This window comes from Halichoerus grypus, chromosome 4, assembly GCF_964656455.1.
Source record: "Halichoerus grypus chromosome 4, mHalGry1.hap1.1, whole genome shotgun sequence".
Classification (NCBI taxonomy): Eukaryota; Metazoa; Chordata; class Mammalia; order Carnivora; family Phocidae; genus Halichoerus; species Halichoerus grypus.
The window spans coordinates 66,408,716-66,434,657 of record NC_135715.1 but is presented as its reverse complement, the minus strand read 5'-3'; the positions used below and the strand labels follow the sequence as shown (position 1 = coordinate 66,434,657).

Sequence of the window (25,942 nt, the reverse complement as noted above, 5' to 3'; positions counted from 1 at the left end):
TCTGCAGATTTTTGTGTGAACCTAAGCTGTCAGCTCCTGTGAGTGAATACCAACGAGTGCAATTACTGAATCATATGGCAAGAGTATGTTTAGTTTTGTTAGAAACCACCAAACTGTCTTCCAGAGTGGCTGTACCATTTTGCATTCCCATCAGCAATGAATGAGAGTTCCTATTGTTCCATATCCTTGCAGCATTTGGTATTGTTAGTGTGTATTGGATTTTGGCCATTCTAATAGGTGTATAGTGATATCTTGTTGTTTAATTTGTGTTTCCCTGATAACATATGATGTATGGAACATCATATATGCTTTTTTGTCATCTGTATATCTTCTTCAGTGAGGTGTCTGTTAAGGTTTTTTTTTTTTAAAGATTTTTATTTATTTATTTGACAGAGAGAGACACAACGAGAGAGGGAACACAAGCAGGGGGAGTGGGAGAGGGAGAAGCAGGCTTCCCGTGGAGCAGGGAGCCCGATGCGGGGCTCGATCCCAGGACCCTGGGATCATGACCTGAGCCGAAGGCAGACGCTTAACGACTGAGCCACCCAGGCGCCCCTAAGGTTTTTGATACTGTTTCTTTTTTACATTTAGTGTTTCCTAGAGTTTACAATATACATTAACTTCTCTATCTTCAAATAATATGTCACTTCAGGTATATGGTAGGAACCTTTTAAAAGTATACTTATATTTCTTCCTCTGCTGTCCTTTGTGCACTTGCAGTCATTGTTTTTATTTCTATATGTTTGTAAATCCCTTAATACATCATTGTTAGTTTTGCTAGTTATCTTTTAAAGAGTTTCAAAATGAGAAAAAAAAAGTCTTGTATTTAACAACAGACTTAACAATTTTGGAATTCCTCAATTTTTTTGTCATTTCATATTTCCATCTGGTATCATTTTCCTTCTGTTGGAAGAACTAACTTTAACAATTCTCGTAGTAAGTCTGCGGGCAATGAATTCTCTCAGCTTTTATATGTCTGCAGAAGTTTTTATTTTGCGGTTTGGCAATTAAGACCTTTAATTTTTACTGCCTTTTACTCATTGGTTGGCTGTAAGCAGCCAGGTGTATTTATCATCTGTTTAATCTTATTAAGTAATTATAAAAGTGGTTACACCACTTTTGATAAACTATAAGTTGTTTTAAATATATTTTAAGGAAGGCACTTATTGTATGAAAGTCACTCACTTTGTTTTCTCCTCCATTCCCTAGAGTTTTTATGGACTATATTTGTAGCAGCATTTGTTATACTCTTGGGTATAGTTCTTTCTATACCATAGAAGGATTACCAATACGAATTACTTGTAGAGAGGACTATTGTGGAAGAAATAGGAAACAAACAAGTAATTTTCTATTTTTCTCACCTGCTTTGTCAGCTGGGTTTAGGATCATTAACTTTTTTTTTTTTTAAGATTTTTTATTTATTTGACAGAGAGAGAGAGCGAGAGAGGGAATACAAGCAGGGGGGAGAGGGAGAGGGAGAAGCAGGCTTCCCGCAGGGGAGGAAGCCCGATGCGGGGCTCGATCCCAGGACCCTGGGATCATGACCTGAGCCGAAGGCAGACGCTTAACTACTGAGCCACCCAGGCACCCCAGGGATCATTAACTTTTATTCTGTCCATGTCCAAATTATAAAGTATTTTCCTGTTATATACTGAAAATTTATCTTAAAAGTCATTTATGATGCGTGTAGCAGATCTTGAAGATTAGATGACTGATGGAGGTACAGATTTATGTGTTGGGGTGGTCTCTTTAGTTTTTGTATACTCCTTAATTCTATATAAAATTGACAAGACAAATTCTGATCCTGAAACTAGCTTTGGGACCTTGGGCTGGTTACTTAACTTAGGCTAACCTCAATTTCCTTGTTTGAGATGCTATCTTACAAAATTGTGAGAATTAAATGAGACTATACACACAAATTATTCAGCACATAGGTGTTCACAAAATGGTTGTTCTTAATTATCATGTTTCCACTTTCTTTCTTTGTAAAATTACAGATACAAGTTTATCTCAAAGATTCCTTCTTTAGAGGTTAATAATTCAGTACCTTTAAAATTTAGATTGTATCTGCTTCTAAAAGTAATTTGATTGGCTTATAGGAAAAGACATCTGTATAGTAAGAGGAAGAAAACAAAATGTAAACAGGAGGACAGAGTAGAGGAAGGAGATAATCAAGACAAAGTTTGAACATTAAATTAATATTTTCTCTGTAGATGGGCCATACTTTTTATTTCTTTGTATGTCTCATAATTTTTTTGTTGACGAATGGACATTTTGAATATTGTCATGTGGAAATGCTGGAAATCGTATTCTTCTTTCCTTTCCCTTGTGTTTGTTGTTGTTGTTTTGGGTTGTTTGCTTAGTGACTTTCTAAAATATGTTTCTAAGTCTGTACTCTCTGTTGTGTGTAGCCATTGAGTTATGTTTGTTTAGTGGTCAGCTGATTTTTTTTTTTAGAGGATTTTATTTGAGAGAGAGAGAAAATGAGAGAGAGAGAGAAAGCATGAGTGGAGAGAGGGGCAGAGGGAAAGGGAGAAGCAGACTCCCCACGGAGCAGGGAGCCCAATGCAGGGCTTGATGCTAGGACTGAGCCACCCAGGTGCTTCTCAGCTGATATTTTGACACAGTTATCTTAAATGCCTTGAGCCAAGGAAAGAAAAAATGAAAAATCAAAAAATACTCTTCCTGTATTTGCAGATTTGCTCTTTTGGGGCACTCCTGCAATGCTTAGTCAGACTGTTTACAGCTCTCTCCTAGCTTTTACTTCCTACTTGTGTTGAATCTAAAGGCCAGTTCCAAGCGAAAGCTTAGGTTTTTTAAGGCTTTTAGGCTTTTTCTAAATGTGCAACCTGCCCTGGAGATGTGTGGGTATAAAGACCTTATACCCACACATACCTTCTTTCCCCACATCTTCCTTCCCAGGCTTCCAGGTCTGTTTATTGCTTGTCCCAGGTGTTGTCTCTAGCTTAGGCTGCTGCAGCTAGTATCTGTGCCTTTGAATGCTTTCAGCAGAAGTGTCCCAGCCCTGGAGGTGTTCTAAATTTGGTGAAATAAAGACAGTTCTTGTACTTGTCCTTGAGGGAGCTGCCAGATTGGTTGAGACCCATAACCTTGAATATGTTTCCTGCTGCTTCCTCTGGAACTAGAAAGCAGTTGCTCTGGAACTTGTGCAGGATGCTGTACTCATGATTGTTGCCCTCCAGGGTTTGGGGCATTATAGGTGGGACACTGCTTTTTACCAGATAATAATAGCTTTTCTTCACTAAGTCTTCCCCTGGTTAGTGTACATTTTTGTTTTGACTCCAGAATTTTTCAGAAGTTGATTTTGACAGTTTTTGCCAGCTTATTAGTTTTTTAGGGAGAACATGCTCTGGAGTTGCCCATTCTGCCATTTTTTTCATGATGTCATTATTTTTCAAAGGAAGATGTTGTAAACTGATTTCACTTGAAAATAGAAACTAGAAGTGGAAATATAATTAAGCCTGATTTTAACAACTAAAAATTATATGTAGTATACTTAGTTAGTGCTTTACTAAGAGTACAAGTCTTCTGAATTTTACTTGTTAAACCTTATATATTTTCCAAGTAATAATAGAAGAAAAAGTAAGGCAACTGAGGGTATAATCAGGAATGAGAAAACATCTCTGGCTTTGTAATCCCCACTGGAACATTAAAAAAGTTATATGGCAGTAAGAGCAATTCACTGCTGAAGGAGAAAACTTGAGTAGTCTGGCTTACAACTTGGTGACTGGCCACAAATTAGACCCTTTTTTCCCCTCCCTCCTGAACTCCCATCTTGCTATTTTCCCATTCCATGTTAAACACTGAGTAATTTTCACGGGCTTGGCACTGTGCTTGAGGTGTAGATATAGTGGATAGTTAGATAGAAATGGTCCTTACCCTTACAAAGCTTATTGTAATGTGGGGGATAGAAAGATACATGTGAACATCTATGGTATCATGCAGTGATTGCTATGGCCTGCATGGGTTGTAACGGGAATTCAGAGAAAGGCCATCTTTGTGGGTTCTGGGAAGGCTTTCTGGATTAAGTGGTATCTAAACTGATATTTGGAGGCTTAATGGAAGTTAACAAATGTAAAGGTTGGAAGAGAACTATGTCATGTATAGGGATTAACATATGTGAAAAGTTTTAGATGAAGTGAGAGATGTGCAGTGCGGAAATGTTCCTATGACTGTAGCTAACAAATGAGAAGTAGAGGAAGCTGGAGCTGGGGCATTAAATTGTGACTTTATAGGCAGTGTTATCTAGTTTAGAATTTATTCTGAAGGATAAGTTGCAAAGAAATCCAAATGGTTAATAATTGTCCAGTCTGATCTAATTAATGAAAAAGAATTATCCCATATGATTCTAATAATCTAAGAGTTCAAAATAAAAATATTTAAAAGCTCTATATTTAAAAAATAAAAGATACTTAAATTGCTAGTAATTACAAACTTAGTCCTTTCAGATGATAATATTTTCCAAGTCAGCATTTTATATTCTAAATTTTTATATAGTAAATTTTATTTCTTTATGTAAATAAGAGTTATTTCATTTAAAAAGCTCAGCTGTGCTATTTATTCTATATAAATTCCTCTATGACCAATTCTTGGGTAGGAAGCACCACTGTGGACCACTTTTCTTATAGTGGCAATCAATACCTTTTAGAATTTTAAGGAAAAGGCCTGGAAGAAAAGAACTCCCTTAACTGTGAAAATAGAGTATTACAATGACACGTTCAGATTTACAGGAAGTCTTAATTGATTTATAAATCTCTTTTATACTATGGTAACAGTGATTTTAGCTTTTTTTGGTTTAGCTTTTTCAGCTTTGTTGTGTCATTTTCTTTGCTTTTTAAAAGGTTTCCCTATGTTTTCTTTTTTAGTGTTTATTGCTAATTTTCCTGTAATTGAGCCTTCAAAGTCTTCTACTTTCTTGCTGAAATAACCTTAAATAAATTGGTTGTTTTTAAAAATTTTTATTTACTGCCTCTGGATGTTTTATTTCTTGCCCATAGAAATTATTTTCTCTTCTTTTATCCCACACACAGTTCATAAAACACTGATTTCTTTGTAGATCTATGATACATCTTGTTTCTATTTTTTTCTTAAGTTTATACTTCTGACTTAATAGGAAGGTATTTAGGTTCATTTTTCAATGTAGATTAGAATCCTGGATTACTTATATGTGACCTTGTTCATGCTATTTAACCTCATTTATTTTCACTTTTAGGAGGACAATTATGCATTTTCCTCATAGGATTGTTAGAGAATAGTTTAAATAATGAAAGCCAATTGTTTCTACTTTTTCTTACATGCTTTAGTTGGTAAATATTGAACCAGTCATTTGTAAGTAGGGAATAAATACTTCTCTAATCTTGGAATGATAGTTTTGTAAGCATTTAGTCTTATTAACACTAAAGTATTAAAAATTATAGTAAAGGTTACAAAGACCATCTGAAAATACAGGCCCACTTTACAACATCTACAATAAATATTTTTACAGCTTCTGGCAAAGAAATCAGAGATCCAAATTGTACTCTTTTGTAATTAAATGATATATAGAAAGGAGCATTGTTTTTTTAACTGTGAAAGATGGAACTGTGAGCTTCCCATAACAGAGCCTGATTGTTAGAATTACACATATTAATTGTTGATTCCTTTAAAAGCAGACTATTTTTTTTCCTTCCCACTGAGCCCATCTCTGTTATTTACGCATTACATAATGGTTGTTGGTTATGCCAGACTCTATGGAAGCACTTAAAATTCATTAAGGAGATTAGTCTAAAAAATTCTTCAGTGCTCTCCCATTTTAGTATATACTAATTCTTACACACATTTATTTAGAGGCTCATAGGCTTAAACCTAAGTATTTACTTCTATTAGTTCAGTCAGGCGATGTCCACATCATTGATTTTCAAACGTGTTTTTTTGTTTGTTTGTTTGTTTCCCTTCTATATAGTTCCCTTTTAGAGCACCTCTTCTGAGTTACTAACCACTGGTCTATATGATTTAGAGTAGTGACCCAAGTCAATTGGACATATAATAGTGGAAAAGTAAGCAGTTCTTTGATAAGACCATGCTATGGTAAAAAGATGTTTGAGGTGGTTCTCATAGATCTACAATTAATATCTAAGAGAGTACCTGATCCACATAATTTAACATTTGCTGGAAACAGAAGGCTTAAGCTAGCTGTTTCATGGTACTTCAGACATATGTGATCAGATGACTACATTTTTTTTTTTAGCTCAGAGTTGAGGTCATAAGAGAACTGGTAGTAGCTAACCTTAACTGAATACTAGCTGTATGGCTTTGTTCCTAAGTGCCTACTTTCTCATTACTTTATTTAATCCTCGTAACTACAACACTGTTAGATAGGAAATTTTATTCCCATATTTAGATGAAGTAACTGAGACTTAGGGAAGTAGAGTCATTAAGATCACACAGCGAGTGGTACAGCTAAAATCTGATCCAGGAAGTCTGAAATCTCTTAACCATTCTAGTAGCTATTTTTGTTGATAAGACAGAAATAGTAGGAGGAGTTGAAGTTGTTTCATACACAGAAGTAAAACCAGGCTTTAACCCGAGAATATCTAGGTCAGTAAAAAAAAAAAAAAGGTCAGAAGTTAGGATGAGGGCTAGTTTCTCATAAGTTGAGTTTTGGAGCTGTTAAAGAAAAAAATACAGAATATAATTTTAAAATTTGAGAGTATTTTGTTTTTAAATTCTTAAATTTCAAAAGACTTTAAAAATATTCTTAAATGAGATTTTATTGCTTGTATGGACTTGTGTGAAGTCAGACTTACTGGGTTTTGATCCTGGATCATCTATCTACTAGTTTTGTGATCTTTTCCAAATTAAATTTTCTGTGCCAATTCTTCCTTATCTGTAAAATGAAAATAATAGGTCCTTTCTCATAAGTTGTTGCTTGAGAATTAAATTATTTAATATATGAAAAGTCCTTAGAATAGTACTAAATGGCATATAAGTTTACCTGATGGTATTATTATTATTATTAAGATTAATCATATTTCTCCAGAGCATGTGGTTATCTACCCTTATTAATGAACATTTTTCTTTGATAAAAAATTCTACTTCTTGAACCTAATTTCTGGTACCTATCTGCCCCTAATCTTATTTTTCCTTTATTTCCATTTTCCTAACTACTTACAGTTTATATCTTCTTTTATGCTTTCTGTAACTTATGAACCAATTTCAACTTTTGGGGGGATAAGTTAGAGTGTGTGTATATATATATATATATATATATATATATATATATACACACACACTCTAACACACACACACACACACACATCTTTATTTCTGGAACTTAACACTGTTAGTGCATGGGCTTTTTCTTGTCCACAGATATATCCCTAGTTCCTAGAACAGTAATTTCTAGTCTTTAGTAAATAAAATATTTATTGAATGAATGAATAATGCATGTATGACTTCAGATTTATCACGTATTTTGTATATGGCTATTATTGTCTTCCTAAATTTTCTATTCTTTAGACCAGAAAAATATCTAGTTTTTCAATGTTCTTCTTAAGAATGGTACTTATAACAATATAATTAATACATCATATGTGATTTGATCAATAGAGAATAAGAATATCATTATATCTTTTATTCTATGTGTATTTGTCTATCATTGTACTTAAAGTAGCATTTGGGAGGGACAGTAATACTTTTTAAATTTATATTTAAATTTATTATTGAAGTAGAGTTGACATACAATGTTATATTAATTGCAGGTGTTCAACATAGTGATTCGACAGTTCTGTGCATTACTCAATGCTCACCACACATGTTGTCACCATCTGTTGTAACCATGCAACATTATGACAATATTATTGGCTATTGACTATTGTACTATTCATTTCCATGACTTATTTATTTTATAACTGGAAGTTTGTACCTCTCAATCCCCTTTATGTATTTTGCCCATCTCCCTGCCCACCTCCTCTCTGGCAACTAAAGACAGATGTGAAATACTCAAACAAACAAAACAAAGCAAAAAAACAAATGAACAAACAAAACCAAACTCTTAGATACAGAGAACAGTAATACTTTTGACTCACTTGATATAATGTCACAAGTCAAATACATTGCTATTAAATCATCTTTGTATATCAATTCACATTTTTTAAAGTAAAGTATTATAAGATATTAGCTATATTTCTCTTAAACATTATTAAACATTGATTCTATCATTTCAACTTTTACTATAAGTTTGCTAGTATCAGTTTCATATTTCTTTATCTTCTGTACATGGAGATTAGGCCCTTTGTTTCTTTTCTGTTACATCTCATTTGTCAGTCTGGTAATAACACAAAAGAAAATGAACTTCATGTCTTAAAATTTATCCTTAGTGAATTCTGCATTTTCTAATGATTATCAGTTTTTGGAGCCAAATTCTTTTTTATAGTAATTTGTCCTGAATCCTATCCAGTAGTCCCATGCACCATTTTGCTCTATTTGATTTGAAATTACTTTTTCCATTTTTAAAAAACTAGACTTTGCTAGTTTTCTTTCTTACAGCACCCTTAATCTGTAGCTTTCAAATTTTTATCAAAGGTAGTTTTGGACTAGAAGACTTGAAATTTTTTAGAGTAGCTATGCTGTCCTGCTATTTGAATTATTTTATTATTTTTATTTTATTGTTATAAATAATCACTCATGTTATCATTAGTTATTGTTTCTTTTTGTTTATTTTCAGCTGGTTGGCGGAGAATTTGACTTGGAGATGAACTTTATTATCCAGGATGCTGAGAGTATAACATGCATGACAGAGCTTTTGGAGCACTGTGATGTAACATGTCAAGCAGAAATATGGAGCATGTTTACAGCCATTTTACGAAAAAGTGTTCGGAATTTACAGACTAGCACAGAAGTTGGGCTAATTGAACAAGTATTGCTGAAAATGAGTGCTGTAGATGACATGATAGCAGGTATGAGGTTATCTGACAGGATAATATACGTTAAATGTTTATAAAAATTCACATACTTTTCTTTATATTCTTTTGGTAATATAAATTTGTTGGAGCTAACTTGATTTAAAATAGCCTCGTGATGGGTATTAAAGAGGGCACGTACTGCATGGAGCACTGGGTGTTATACGCAAACAATGAATCATGGAACACTACATCAAAAACTTAATGATGTAATGTATGGTGATTAACATAACATAATAAAAAAATAAATAAATAAAAATAAAATAGTAGAAATGTATGGAAAATTTGCCCTGTATATTAAGGGAAAACTTGAAGAATGGACGACACTTTCTTCTTTATTAGACAAACATAATTACTGATTTTGCTTTTCCAGGTTTTAGAAAATCTCAATTACATGGAATAAATAACCACAAAATCTATCAGAAAAATAAACAGTACCTTTTTACGTAGTACTTAGTTAAACTTTACATAATTAAAATTTTACAATATGTATTACAAGTCTGTATAATGAGCACTTTACCAACTTGTTCGAGCTCCATGATTTTCAGTTTGGCATATATGGAACTATGACAGGAAGAACTAATATCCTTAGGATAGGCGTGTTGAATTTTTAGGAGGTGTCCATTTTACTTTGATATTTTTTAGAGAAACTTTTGTATTAAAATAAACAGATCTAGAATAGAACATAAAATTTGCATGGAATTTCAAGATAAAAATACTAACTTTTGTGCTTGTTATATGTTACTTCAAATAACTTTGAAATCTGTGATTATTCATTGCCAATCCTTTATCTCCCTGCAAGTTCATTCTCCTTTGTTGTTAGATGCACTTCAGTAGAAATGTTTTGAAAGATGGTCCCAGAGCAATACTATTCCCAGAAAATAAGTTTAGAGTTTAAAATGTTGATTCTTTTAAGCCATGAATCTTCAGCATAAGTCTCTTCTGATACAAAAGGGTTTTCATAATTTTAAAAGTGCTGATATGACTCCTCACAATACCATACCTGATCCTTACAAGTAGTTTGGACACCAGAGAATCCTCTATCATATTTTGGACTTATGCATAATTAATTTTAATATTAGTAGAACAAAACATTAAGAAATAATGGAGTGAAGAATAAGTTAAAGATGAATGTCTTTTAAACAATATTTAAACATTTTTTTCTAATAGAGTATATTAAAATCATTTCTAATTGCTTTCAAGGTGGCATCTATCTCTAGAGTGATTTAGCATTCTCTATATTGGTTACTAGTGATTAACTTGATGAACAATGAAATTCAGATTTAAAACATCATTTTAATGGTGATATGTACCATCTGTAAACCATTCTGTAAATTCTAGCATTGTTTAACAGGAATTTATTTGCATAAGCTTATATGTTTGGTGCTTACATGTTATATAGAACATCATGTGATCTTTGAGTCCTCATATCTGGGTTTAGTCCCTAAAGTTTTTTTGTTTGCTTGTTTGTTTTTTGAAATAAAGTGGCTACCACTTTATAAAGTGCACTTTAGAAAATGAGCCACAATCACCTACATAGTAGTTTACTGGTACATAATTCATGAGCTTTGAGATATAAGATGATAGTGAGCTTGATTAGTACTGCAAAAGTTCTTATGTTCATGTTTTCTATTATATAAAGCTCCTTAATTCTCTTATCTTTGCTTCTCAATAATAATAATACTGGTAACACAAAACTTTCACTTTTTGTTATTTTATCATTGAATAAATGTCAGAAAAATACCTCTACCTTACTTTTCAGTAGAGAAAGTAAAATTTAGATAACATACTAATGAAGCACCAAAAAACACTACTAAGTTTTCACTCTGAATATTTATAGGATGTTAAGTTCAAAGAGGCACTTTTCATTTACTAATGTGTAGGTATTACTAGAAGGTAGTTAAATATCTATACTAAATTGATAAGAGAATTTCATAGTCTGAGTATTTTTTCTTCTTTAAAAATTTTGTCCAGAAAAAAACACCTGTTATAATAAAATCAAACTGAGCTACTTGGTTATGTTATATGTATAATAAATACGAAATTTTAATAACTCTGTAATTAAATACAAATTTAATAGATTACTTTTTGTGACACACATATAAGATGAGATAAAGGTTTGGAAAAAGAAGTTTAATTTTTTAGAAAAGTATTTGTAGGTAAATGTTTAAGGAATCTATGATTGCCATTGCAGCTAATTGCTTGAAACTGCTTCCTATTAATTTAGGGTTTTAAGGTGCTTGATTTCTATCTAGAATTTTTTCTTAAAAAAAAAAAACAGATCTTCTGACTTATTTGTAGTAACTATAAGCTTTTTTATTGAATGATGAAACATTTTATTTCATTAAAAGATCTCAAAAATGTCATATCAATAGTCACAATTTAATCATAGGGATTGCTTACTTATTGTGGCATTAAGTAAGATTATTCAATTATTTATTGATGAAAATAACCATATTAAATTTCTATTTTGAAATAGATACATAATAAATATTTTTAAAGTCTCAAATTCCAGTTATTAATTTGTGATATTGGATAATATATATTATACATCAGTAACTAATTATTTGAACTTATCCTAACTCACTTTTTAAATTAATTGATGATAAATTATTTAGAGTGTATATGTGTATTGATTGTAATAATTTGCGTAGTATCTTTAATCCTTAGGAAGTGCTTTAGAAATCGAGAAAAGTATAAATATTTAGATGTGTAATTTCTTACAAAGAACGATTGATAGAGGTACTACTCATAATGTCTAGATGAGAAAGAAATCAAGGACAAGAGATTAAATGTATAATTTTCCTATTATCTGGTAAGCTGGTGTGTCTCATATGCACATAAACACATGAACAGAATGGATATCACTGGTAATATGTTTAAGTCAGATTTTGATTTAGAGACTAGTAGGTAACAGAGAGGGCTCTGGAGCCATACTGCCTAGGTTTTAATCCTGACCCTGCCATTTGGTAGAGTGTGTTCTTGGGCAAGGTGATTAGGTTATTTATGTCTCACTTTCCTCATTTTAGGAAGTGGCTAATAATAGTACTTCATAGGCTTGTTATGAGGATTTGTGTACTTAATAACTGTAAACCACTTGGAATAATGCCAGGCAAGGAGTAAGTGCTCAAAATTATTGTTAATGGGGCAAGGAATATTTCAAGAATATATTTTATTAAGAATAGATAATTCTAAAATAAAATATGGTCAACTCTCACTTTTTTATTTGAAAATAACCAATTTACAATGTTAAATCATTGTACCTTTGCGTATTTTTGCTTTCCTTTCACTGAATATAGCAGGTGTATGTGTGTATGTGTATTCTGGGAATCTATTTTATATATTTGCTAAGGAAACTTAATTGTAATGGTAAATCTGATGGGGAAAAATCCTAAAATTCGAAATCAATGTTTTTGGCTATCTGAGGACCTAAAAATTGTTAATTAGAATGACTATTCATGAGGACATTTAGATAAATATGTATGTAGAAATGAGAATTGATAACTTTTGCTCTTTCAAAAAGTGTATTACCTTGACAGATGGCAGCTCATGACTAGAGTTCAGAATAACTTTATTTTCCTTTGAAGATCTTCTAGTTGATATGTTGGGGGTTCTTGCCAGCTACAGCATCACTGTCAAGGAGTTGAAGCTTTTGTTCAGCATGCTTCGAGGAGAAAGTGGAATCTGGGTAAGCTGTGGTCAGAGGGAAAAGTATTCAGTATTAGTGCATTAATACTTAATGTTCAACAATTTGTCTCTAGAGAGCTATAAACTTGAATTTGTAATGGAAATTGTTCTCCTTAAAGAGTTTAGTAAATGATGTAAAATTAATTTCTCTCTAGTTAGAAAACAGTCCAGTGTCTAACATGATAGAGTAGGTATTTTTGCTAAATTTGTACAGTGACATTTCTTTTTCTTGTTTCCTTAGCCAAGACATGCAGTAAAATTATTATCAGTTCTTAATCAGATGCCACAAAGACATGGTCCTGATACTTTTTTCAATTTCCCTGGTTGTAGTGCTGCGGTAAGTTTTAAATACATGTGTTTATTTTTATTTATTTATTTTTAATTCAGCTCTGTTAAGGTATAATTCACATAAAATTCACCCATTTAAAAGTATAATTTGATGAGTTTTAAGTTCATAATTACCACCACAGTCATGATTTTGAACAATTCCATCACTTCCTGAAGTTCCCTTTTGTCTCTTTGAAACCAGTCCCGTCTCCCCAGCCCCTGTCCCTTGCAACCTCCGATGTATTTTGTGTTTTTATGATTTGCCTTTTCTAGAATTTCATATAAATAAAATCATACAGTATGTAATCTTTTCTGTCAGCCTTCTTTCACTTACCTTAACGCTCTTTTTTTTTTTCAGATTTTTATTTATTTATTTATTTAAGTTTTTTATTTTTTATTAACATATAATGTATTATTTGTTTCAGGGGTACAGATCTGTGATTCATCCGTCTTACACAATTCACAGTACTCACTATAGCACATACCCTCCCCAGTGTCCATCACCCAGCCACCCCATCCCTCCAACCCCCATCCCCTCCAGCAACCCTCAGTTTGTTTCCTGAGATTGAGTCTCTTATGGTTTGTCTCCCTCTCTGGTTTCGTCTTGTTTTCTTTACGGTAATGCTTTTGAGGTTGCCCATGTTGTAGCTTACCAGTAGTTTATTCTGTTCCTTTTTATTCTGAGTTGTGTTGCATTTTATGGAAGTGCCACAATTTATTCATTTACTAGTTTATCCAACTCACTATTTGAGTTTTCAGTTTTGGCTATTGTAAATAAAACTGCTGTGATCATTTGAACATAGATCTTCTGTGGGCATGTTTTCTCATCTCGTAAGTAAAAACATGAGTGTAATTGCTGGGTTTTATGCTAAGTGTGTACTTCATTTCATGAGAAACAGGCAGATTGCTTTCCATAGTGGAAAATTTTGCATTCTCCGTAACAGTGTATGAGAATCCCAGTTGATCTGCATTCTGGACAATGTCCATCTTTTTAATTTGAGGCATTTAAATGGTTATATAATGGTACCTTATTGTAGTTATAATTTTGTATTGCCCTAATGACTGATGCTGTTGAGCAGTTTTTCATGTGTTTATTGGTTGTTTTTACATCTTTTGTGATATTTGTGTTCAAATCTTTATTCAGTTAAAAAAGTTAGTTTTATTATCTTAAGAGTTCATTATGTATTTGGAGTATGATTTAATGTCACATGGATAATTATCAAATATTTTTTCGCAATCTGGCTTTTACTTTCTTAACACTATTTCTTAAAGCAAACAGATCTTAATTTTGATGAAGTTCAATTAAACTTTTTTTATGGCATATGCTGTTGTAATCTAAGAAATCAGTATAAACCAAGGTCACAACATTTTTTTCTTATGCTTTCTACTAAGAGTTCTTTTGTTTTAGCTCTTATATTTAGGTCTATGATTCTCTTTGTGTGAATTTTTAAAATATGATATGAGGGAAGGTTGGAGGTTAAAGTTTTGTTTGTTTTGCATATGAATATTGAATTGTTTCATAACCATTTGTTAAAGAGACAGTCCTTTAACATTTTGGATTATCTTGGCACCTTTCTTGAAAACTATGTGGCTGTGTTTGTGTGGATTTGTTTCTGAACTCTGTGTTTGGTTCCTTTGTCCTCTGTTTCTGCTCATATTTATGCCAATGTCAGATTGTCTTTATTTTCGTAGCTGTATAGTAAGTAGTTCTTGAAATCAGATTGTGTAAGTACTCCAACTTTGTTCTTCATTTTAAAATAATTTTGGCTATTCTAGATAACATTTCAATACATGTGAATAAACTTGTCAAATTTTGTAAAATGCTTACTGTGATTTAGATTGTATTGTGTTAAATATATAGAATAATTTGGAGAGAATATTATTGAGTCTTCCAGTTCATGAACGAAGTATATCTCTTCCTTTATTTAGTTTTCTATGATTTTTCAGTGTTTTGCAGTTTTTAACATAAAGTCTTAAGTATCTTTTGTTTCTGTTCCTATGTCTAGGAGGTTTTTTAATCATCAACATGTTGATATTACTGTTGAATTCTGTCTAATGCTTTTTCTGATTTTATTGAAGTGAAAATACGGTTTTTCTTCTTAATCTTTATTAATGTAGTAAATTACAATGATTGATATTTCAGTGTTAAACCAACCTTTGTGTTCCTGGGGTAAAAACTAGTTGGTCGCTATGTTTTAACCTTTTCATCCAACACTGGATTTGATTTGCTAATGTAATGCTAAGAAGTTTTGCAATTATTTTTATGAATGATTTGGGGGTGTAGTTTTCTTTTTCTATAATATCTTTTTTGGTTTTGGTGATAGAGTAATCCTCATCCGATGAGTTTGGAACTATTTAATTCTTTCTATTAAAGAGTTTATGTAGAATTGATATTACTTATTCTTAAATGTATGCTAGAATTCACTATTGTAGCTATTTGGGCCTGGAGTTTTCTTTGTGGGAAGGTTTTAACTATGAACTTCATTTCTTTAATGGATATAGGGAGGTTTTTATTTCCTTTTGAGTGAGCTTTGGTAGTTTGTGTCTTCCAAGTAATTTGTCCAGTTAATCTAAGTTGTTGAATATATTTGTATAAGTTTATCATCATACCCCTTCTTATCCTTTTAATGTCTGTAGGATATTTAGTGATGCCTCCTCTTTCATTCTTTTATTTTTTTATTTTTTTATTTTTTTTAAGATTTTATTTATTTATTTGACAGAGAGAGACATAGCAAGAGAGGGAACACAAGCAGGGGGAGTAGAAGAGGGAGAAGCAGGCTTCCCCACGGAGCAGGGAGCCCGATGTGGGGCTCAATGTGGGGCTCAATCCCAGGACCCTGGGATCACAACCTGAGCCGAAGGCAGACGCTTAACGACTGAGCCACCCAGTCGCCCCTCCTCTTTCATTCTTGATACTGGATTTTTTCCTGATTAATCTAGCTGGAAGTTTATCCATTTTGTTGTTCTTTTCAAAGAACTTACTTTCTCAGTCTGTTTGATTTCATTATATTTATCTAACATTGTACCATTGCAGAGAGTATGTATAACTTTTGACTAGAAGAACTGGTTTTGATTTCTGAATCCTCTACTTCATTACTGTGGAGGACTAGTCCCTTAATGTTTCTTGGCTTACTTTCATGTAAAATATTAGTACTTTCTCATGGAAGAGTATTACGGTGAGCCTATAATGAAATAATACACTATTTAATATTTAAGTACTATGTAAGTTACAAAACATCATGTAAATATTTCTTGCTTTTTGGTTATTATTAGTGCATAAGCATCCCTGTAGTCTCTCATTTCATCGACCATTCCCCTAATTTTATTTTTTCCCTTAATATTTTGTTACTAACCTTTTTTTTTAAAGTCATAATTTTCCATTGTAACAAAATTGTGAAACAAAAATATGAAAGTTAAAAATCTCTTTCCAGATGAAAGTTAATAATTTTACATATCAGATTGTTAGGGTGGAACACATATCAAACGCACATGGTGGTACTTAGCAGAGAAAACACTGTCACTGTCCCTAAGAAGATACTGGTTTTCTCAGATTTATGTAATAGTTCTCTTTGCATACATACATAGATTTTAATATATTTTATAAAACTGTTATTGATCTGACATCTAGTAGATATCACTTACGGGGTGAGAAAGAAGAGCCAAGTGTTTTGACAGAAATACAAACAAGTTACTGTCTTATTGGTGGAATTACCAAAATTAGCTAAAACAGAGTGTTAAAACTGTTTTAATAAATGGTTTGAATTGCCTCAGTAGGGTTGCAAGTCATCCTGTTTTTAGACATTTGATCCATTTACCAGAAATCTGTGAATATTTTTTATCAATATGTAATGCATTTTACACACACATGCATGTACACACATAGAGAGAATTTTACTTATATGTTGTTAGTGGTGTATGTATGAATTGTTTTTGTTCAGGGGATTTTGATGGACTTACACTATCTACTCCTCCTTTCTTGGTTTTTCCCTATCACTCATTTTCATGAAGGGTAGTATTAATTAGCAATATAGTCTACATAGGAGAGGAAGCAAAGAAGGAACTAGAACTTTTACAATTGTTATTTCATTTGAGTCATAGAAGTTATATATAATATAAATGATTGTGTTGCTGTTAAATTAGTTGTGGAAAGAGCCTCAACAGTGTAACATTGTTCAGGGTCATAAAGCAGAGTCAGCCTGAACTAAAATTTGCCTGACCTTAAGTTCAGTGTTTTGTTTTGTTTTGTTTTTTAGTAACACATTGGCTTATTTCCAGGTGTGTTATCTCTGCTATTGAACTACTGAAAAATTCATATAGGAGCTGATTTTAAAATCCTTGCCATTACAGTGCTTTTGATAATTTACCTCTGGATGAGCATGATAGTAACAAGAGGGTACATACTGTCTGGACCACTGTTGATAGCAGTGCCTTTGGATCACTAAAATTATGACACTGCTTACTTTCCCTCTGAAATAACCATATATAGTAGGCCTTCTGAATTATATTTTATCCTGTGGAGGTGCCTTTCTATGAGCTATGCTGCCTTCATATGAGCAATTTGCAATAGAATTCTATAGAGTGGTTTATGTAAAGGTGAATGGCAAATGTATGACATTTTATGTGATCTGTGACCTTTATGGATATACTATTTAGATTTGCCTTTCATGGTAATCGTATGTTTCATGAATCCGCTTAATTTAGGAAATAGTGAATTCTTCTAATTCACTGAAATAGTTTACTGAAAGCATTCCATCTAAACATCAGAATTCTTTCTTTTGCACATTAAATAGGAGCATACATTTTGGAGTCCGTTGGATTAGGGGACAGTGAAGGATATAGATTTTGGAGTCCTGTGGACTCATTGGACACAGTGAGGAACATCCAGTGTGGGTACCAGAATATTTTAGAAGGAGATGTGGAAGAAGAGTAAAAACAGCTTAAATCCAAAATCACAAAGGTATCCCAAGGGATATGCCATTAACACCATGGGATCAGATGGATGTGTAAGGAATCTAGGAAATGAGTGTTGAGATAGGGCACAAATGGTTTGGCTGTAAATGTGCTTGGGTTTCACATACATGGCAGTACTATACAAAGTTAGCTTTTGTGCATTGACGAAGGGAGGATGTATGCATTAGCTAAAAAGAGTAGGGAAAGCCTGGAGATACAGTATATACTGTATAGAAGGCTTTGGTTGGTATAGAAGTAGGAGCCAAAGATTGAGGAGTACCATCTAGAAATGGGCAATTTTAGGTCCCTAAAACATTTAGTCTAGCTGTTATATACTAAATTTAAGAGAATATCTTTCAGTAAAGGTAACTATCTTGTTGAAGAGATTGGCCATAATATAAAGATCCTTATTTATCCATGGAGTTATTGGAAGTCCACAATGAAACCGAGGAAAAGACTATTCTAGAGCCTCTCAGGTTCGTATTTGGTACCAGTTGTAGCAAGACCAAAGACTAGTATTATTTCATTATCACTCAAGGTTAGATTTTTCTTTTGTAAGACTTTTTTTCCATTGTAATTTTGTTCACTAGTGTTTGCAACTGTATGTGATTTAGGGCTCTTTCAGTCCTACTGTGGAGATAACAACAAATGATCTCTTGGACTACCTGTCTTTTTCTTGGTGGAAGAGTAGGTCTAGAAAACTTGAAGGGCAGCTTGGCTCAAATTCTTTCCTCTGTTAGTTTAATGCAATCTTTAAGTTCTAATTTAGGGTCTAGTGGACTGGATGTTGAAACTGGTGATACAGAAAGTGCTAAGGCCATTGGCTGGGGATAAGTCTATGATTTTCTGATATTTATATCTTCATTGTTTTTTGATCTGTAAGGCTATATTTGACCTTGGTTACTATCACATTTTCTTTAGCTGATACTTTTCTTTTTTCATTGCCTTGTAGGCAATTGCGTTGCCTCCTATTGCAAAGTGGCCTTATCAGAATGGCTTTACTCTAAATACTTGGTTTCGTATGGATCCATTAAATAACATTAATGTGGATAAGGATAAACCTTATCTTTATTGGTAAGTAATATATTTAATTTTAGTACTTTTGTCTTAAGTATTTCAGTTTTATAAATATGTAACAGAGTGTCAAGGCAACATATTAAATAGAATGTGTATGTGTTTGTGTATATATATATTTATATTTATATATGTTAAAACTATAAAGACGCATGTCGTTTATTTTATTTATTCATTTTTTGCTATTGGTTTTAGGCAACCAGCCTCACTATATTTTTTTCCAATTACAGTTTGAAAGTCAAGATTTACAAACCTTCTCTGTCCGGTCCACATCAATATAGACTAGTTAGGGGATTGTTAGTGGACATGCAAGTCCCCAGTCCAGGGGAGAAAAAAAACAAATTCCTTCCAGATTTCATCACTTTGCATTTTTACTTCCTTTGTTCTATGAGCATAATTAAGATATGCTTTAAAAATATTAGTGATAACTACTATGTAAGAAAATACAATGAAATAATAAAAGTAATTATTTCATAGATAACTAACAGAATGGGTTGATAATCCCCGATAGGTTGACCTGTAAGGACCAAGAGCTTGGTAATTTTAGTTTACCAATAATGCACAGTAATGAGAACATCAAACTTGCATTGATTGCCTTACTATACACTAGGCATTGTAAGTGTTTACATGTATTACCTCATTTAATACTTGCGATGCTTTGAAATAAGACTGCCTGGGGTTAAGTCTTATCTTCACTACTTATTGATCCTGTGTTTTAGTGTCTTCAGCTGTAAAGTGAAGATAACAGTAGTACCTATCACATCAGATTTAATGAAAGAATAACTAAGTGCTTTTGTACATTGACTGGCTCAGAAATATGAGTGCAGAAAAATGTGAGCTATTAATAGCTTGTAAGCTCTATTAGAAAAGATTATATAAGGATAATAATGAGAGGGAGTTCTAAACAAACATCTGAACTTCCAAACATAAATGGGTTGAATTTCAGAATGGTCATTTTGGCAGATCATACATTTATTTTAATAATACCATTATTTTGCGGAGCATTTACAGTTTTTACAATACTGTGCTTAAATTCACAACTAGGAGGAGTGCTCCCTTAAAAGAAAATAACTGTATTTCGGAGACACATCTTTTTTCTTCTTTTGACTAAAAATGTACTCTGTTTGATTACATACATCATTTATCGAACTTGGCTCTGACTTTTTTTTGTAATTTGTAAGCTATTTTTAAAGATATAAATAGAATTGGGAGTAAGTTCTTTTTGAAAACAGTGGCTGTGTAAATGGTTTCTGTATTTGCTAATTTCAGGGGTCCTTGAAGGTAAATGAAATCTACTTAGGCTTTCATTGGCCATTAATTTGTTTTTATGTATTTCTGATATTTTACATAGAAATTTCAGAAGGTTCTGTAGTCTTCTGTTTTCTCAATTTAAAGTTCTTTCTTTAGTTGTTCTAAACCTTTTATGGTTTAGTCTTTATTTGGTACATGTAATACCTCTTCTACTCTATGGAGAAATGAGTTTTATTTTTATAATAATGTTTTATATTATTTATTTAATAATTTTTAGATATATAGTTCTTTGTATCAGAGGATATTATACTATTCTCAGTTTTCTTTACAGTTTTCGTACTAGCAAAGGAGTTGGTTACTCTGCTCACTTCGTTGGCAATTGTCTAATAGTCACATCACTGAAGTCTAAAGGAAAAGGTTTTCAGCACTGTGTGAAATATGATTTTCAACCCCGTAAGGTAGGTATAAGTAAATATTTCTATTGAGAATGACACAATTCACCATTCCCCTGTCTTAAAATTCACCTATCGTGACTTCTATAATATTCTTTTATTGATTTTTCTTATGACTCATAATGCTTTTCTCTTCCCCTTTTTATTTTTATGTCTAATTATTCACATAAAAAGATCAGGCTCTTGACCTCTTGCGTGTCTATCTGACTTGCTTGCTCACTCACTGGGATCTATTCTATGGCATTCTTAGTTCCAGACACTGTTGTAGGCACTAGAAATAAGACAGTGAACAAAACAGATAACATTCCTGCTTTTATGGAGCTTATTTTTTGGGGAATTTTTATTCAGTTTCATGATAACTTTCCACTCTTATTCTTATCTCCAAGTTCTATTCTTATATCCTCATCTACCAAAGACACTGCCATGTAAATGTCTTTCTGGCCCCTCATCTTTACAGAATATGTAACACTGAATTTACATCTCTAGTCCCATATTCAGTATGTTCTTAAGTCCCCTGTTTTGATTAAGCAGCCTACCATCTTCATGATAGTGGGGACTTGAGTCAGCTTTGTTCTTCATCCTCTTTTTGATTATGTTATCAGTGCAATTTTCCACTCCGGTACTTTGTATCTCTGTAATATATCTCTTAAAAAAAATTCCTTAATTGCTGCTTAAATTTTTCATATTGTTCTATCTTGGATCCTTTGTCTTTTCCTCCCCAAACTATGTTATATACTAATATCTGATTTATATACTTGATCATATTATTCCACTGCTCAAACCAGTCATTGGCTTCTCACTAACTAAGAATAAATTAACATTTTTAGCCTAGTCCTTCATGATTTGGATTTCATTTTCAGCTTCTTGCTTATACCCTTTATTCTGTCAAAACTGAACTTTTGTACATGTTTCACTTTTTATCTTTTCCTTTTCAAATATTCAGTCTCTGGTGTGAAAACATTTACTTGTCTCCTCACTTATGGCTGTAGGTCTTCAAATCCCACCTAATTGTTAGGTTCCATTCCATATAACACCATTTCCATGGAATCTTTCCTTGATTTTCCTTGCTCTCTGATATAATCTCTCTCATAGCATATTATTTCAGTATTTCTTATAGCAATTATTTCTTTTAAATCTTTATTACTCATTTATATGTGCATTATTTAGTAACTATTGAAACTAAGCTGTGTGTTGGATTCATTTTTGTATTCCCTCATAAACCTGCCACAGAGTTTTGAACTTGGTGGACTGCTAATTAGTATACGTTGGATAAATGAATAAAATATGCTTTAACAACCAAAAAGAACCCTTTTGTTTCCTGAAAGAGTAGGTTGTATTTATCTGGACAGCTAATTTTTATGGAGCAATTTTTTTTCTAGTGGTGTAAAATAAATGAGGTGTTACTGTTGATAAAGTGAAAAAGAAGGCCTGGGCCTTGTTGTGGTCAGTGTTCCTTGTAGGGCAGTAAGCCAAGTACCTTTACCATGGGGCAAGAGGAAGAAAGGTAGTCAGGACAATAAAGACCAAGTAATGTAGGTTGTTACTACGTGATATGCTTTTAAAATTAAAAGCTTACCAGCCTTGTTGTTCTAGCATGGTAATGTACACTGCAAAACTAAGTTAATTTTTGGATTTGTAGAGAATTAGAGCATTATCCATGAGCATTAAGAGAGATTTTATGCTTATTGAGAAAGTGTTTTACACAGGTTTAATGGAAAATACAGTTACTTAGAATCCTAACTACTGACACATCCTTATATCTTTATTCTGATCCTAAAATTTTGGTATATATGATACATAATTGATATGTCATTATATATAATAATTTATGTAATATATAAATTTGCTATATGTTACATAGAAATAATGCAGTGTCTTTTCAATTTTCAGCATGTTTATGAAAACAATATTAAAGAATTTTAACAATTACATTATTCAGAGTTTATTCAAAGGCAAACTTGTATATGAACTTTATGTTACTTTAATTATAGTTCTGAGGAATTAGTTTGAAGAACATTTGCAGGAATTTTGCTTTAATTACAGTTCTATCTTGTTCTTCCTCTTCCTTTCCTTTTCTCCTCCTCAATATTCTCTTGTCTCTCCTTTACCACTAACTCCTCTTTTGTTCATCCTTTTTATCTTCCTCTAATTTTCCCCTTCTTCCCTTTTCCCTCCTCCTCCTTTCCTTGTTCTCCTTCCCGCTTCTTCCTTTAACCTCATTTGGTTTAGATAATAGAACCAGTTTTTAGACTGGAGATTCAGAGTTCACAGTGGTTTGTATAGTGTACGTATCATGCACTATGGATTTATAGATAATTAGCTCTTTCAGAAGGTTAAGTGTTAAACCTCCAGATTTGGTAATACACAGAGACTTTTCTTGAGGGAGTTTTAGCTAATCCTAGTAGTCCTGAATCTTGTTTCCTGAGATTGAAGGTTACACTGGTATCTGCTTCTTCAATAATGCTGGCTTCAAGGAGGGGATGTTGCTCTACAGTTAATGTTTTGGCCCATTAAATATACCTTTGCTTAATATCCAGTAGAATATAGATATTCAGAGACCAGGTTGAAATGTGTTTTTAAAAGTCTGCTCTAAACATAAAAAATAACAAGAGAAAATGCAGAGAAATGTGCAACTATATAATTAGATTTATAATTTACTCACTATCACCTGGGGTTTTCTAGAGAGATATTCCATTATATATTATATATATATACATATATATATATATGTATATATATATATATATATACACACACACACACATATATATTATATTGGACTCCATCTTTGTGTTAGAGTAACTAACCATTTGAACGTCCAGAATTGAAAAAAACAAAGGACAGAAATATAAGAGTTCGTATTTCCACATGTTTAAGGCCAGTTATCCCTTCCAGTTCAAGGGTCTTTTTTGGATATATGACTGTGAGATTGTCCACCTTCTTTAGGGCACACTCTATCTTTTATCCACAGGAATATTTATACACAGGAACAACCATAATAGAGATGATGCACCCACATATGGCAGAGGGAATGTCATTTCTTTTTCTTTCCTTTTTGTTTGTTTTCTTGTTTGCTTATGATTCCATGTATGTTTTGCCACATATTGAAGAAAATATGAGTTAGGATGGGGTTTTCAAATATACATTCAAAAATTTTACCTGAGTCTAATAAAAATGTTTGCTTTATGTTTAAGCAATATAGTAATAACTATTTTTATTAAAGAATATCAGTGTAACAATCATTCATTAATATATACTTGGAAAATAGCTTAAAAAGCAATGATTCTAAATAAATTTATACATTAGATTGGAGGTTCTTTTTTCTTTGATACAAATCCCAGTTATGTTCATACAACTTCAGTTGTCTCTCCTCCAGAAATTCTGATTTATTGGATTTGAGATGACACCCAGGAAAATGTGACAAATGTGCCAAATTATTTTGACTTTCAGAGAGAACTTGTTATAAATACAGATTCTTAGAATTATAGTTTTCATGTAAGGAATAGGTTTTTAACAAATGCTCCAGGTGATTTTTTTTCATCAGATAAGTTTAGATAACAGTGGCTTGAAGAGTATAAGGAAGGAAAGTTGGGGTGAAGTTAAGTACCAAATAAAATTGTCATTAACCAATAAAAAGCAATTTAATCCATTTGTTCTCTCTCTCTCTTTGTCTTTATGCTATTTCCTTATGAGACATACATTCCCATTTATAACAGCTCTTTATACATTGATCCTAAGGAGTCTTGGTAGGAGCAGGGTCATAGAGTGATAAAGGTTTTGAAAAACCTGTAAAGATTCTCATAAACTTTGAAAACCATAAGTATTTTATTTTACAGTTTCATTATTCAAGATAAATACATTCTTTTTTTCTTTCATGTTTTTCCAGAAGATGCCCTACCTAAATTGTTATCCTTTAATAAGGTATTTAACTGGTGTTTCAAAAAGAAATGTTTATATTAAAACTTAGCTTTCTTACCTGTATCACTTACCAGATGTTTGACCTTGTCATAATGTATGTAACCTGTGAGCATATTACCTAATATGTAGTAAGGGCTCGAATATGTGTTAGATACTGTTGATATTTGTATAAATATCATGTTATATTTTCCTACGAATTCTTTTTTTTATTTTATTATGTTAATCACCATACATTACATCATTAGTTTTTTTTTATGTTCTGTTAATCACCATACATTACATCATGACTTTTGATGTAGTGTTCCATGATTCATTGTTTGCGTATAACACTCAGTGCTCCATTCAATATGTGCCCTCTTTAATACCCGTCACCAGGCTAACCCATCCCCCAAACCCTCTCCCCTCTAGAACCTTCAGTTTGTTTCTCAGAGTCCATAGTCTCTCATGGTTCATCTTCCCCTCCGATTTCCCCCCCTTCATTTTTCCCTTCCTACTCTCTTCCTTTTTTTAACATATAATGTATTATTTGTTTCTGAGGTACAGGTCTGTGATTCAACAGTCTTACACAATTTACAGTGCTCACCATAGCACATATCATCCTCAATGTCTATCAACCAGCCACCCCATGCCTCCCACCCCCCACCACTCCAGCAACCCTCAATTTGTTTCCTGAGATTAAGAATTTCTCATATCAGTGAGATCATATGATACATGTCTTTCTCTGATTGACTTATTTCGCTCAGCATAATACCCTCCAGTTCCATCCACGTCGTTGCAAATGGCAAGATCTCATTCCTTTTGATGGCTGCATAATATTCCATTGTATATATATACCACATCTTTATCCATTCATCTGTCGATGGGCATCTTGGCTCTTTCCGTAGTTTGGCTATTGTGGACATTGCTGCTATAAACATCAGGGTGCACGTACCCGTCGGATCCCTACATTTGTATCTTTGGGGTAAATACCCAGTAGTGCAATTGCTGGGTCGTATGGTAGCTCTATTTTCAACTTTTTGAGGAACCTTCATACTGTTTTTCAGAGTGGCTGCACCAGCTTGCATTCCCACCAACAGTGTAGGAGGGTTCCCCTTTCTCCGCATCCCCGCATCCCCGTGAACATCTCTCGTTTCCTGACTTGTTAATTTTAGCCATTCTGACTGGTGTGAGGTGGTATCTCATTGAGGTTTTGATTTGGATTTCCCTGATGCTGAGCGATGTTGAGCAGTTTTTCATGTGTCTGTTGGCCATTTGGATGTCTTCTTTGGAAAAATGCCTGTTCATGTCTTCTGCCCATTTCTTGATTGGATCATTTGTTCTTTG

At 32.7% G+C, this 25,942-nt stretch overlaps 1 protein-coding gene across 4 annotated transcripts in view; it reads left to right on the top strand.

Annotated features, from left to right (window-relative positions):
- Nucleotides 1-25,942, top strand: part of NBEA (neurobeachin) — a 694,224-nt gene that overhangs the window by 76,833 nt on the left and 591,449 nt on the right. For all 4 annotated transcript variants that reach the window (XM_078070461.1, XM_078070460.1, XM_078070459.1 and 1 more), the window contains exons 2-6: nucleotides 8,726-8,957; nucleotides 12,548-12,648; nucleotides 12,889-12,984; nucleotides 18,877-18,998; nucleotides 20,581-20,707. In XM_078070461.1, coding sequence (XP_077926587.1) covers nucleotides 8,726-8,957; nucleotides 12,548-12,648; nucleotides 12,889-12,984; nucleotides 18,877-18,998; nucleotides 20,581-20,707 — 678 coding nt within the window. The remainder of the gene's footprint in view (nucleotides 1-8,725; nucleotides 8,958-12,547; nucleotides 12,649-12,888; nucleotides 12,985-18,876; nucleotides 18,999-20,580; nucleotides 20,708-25,942) is intronic.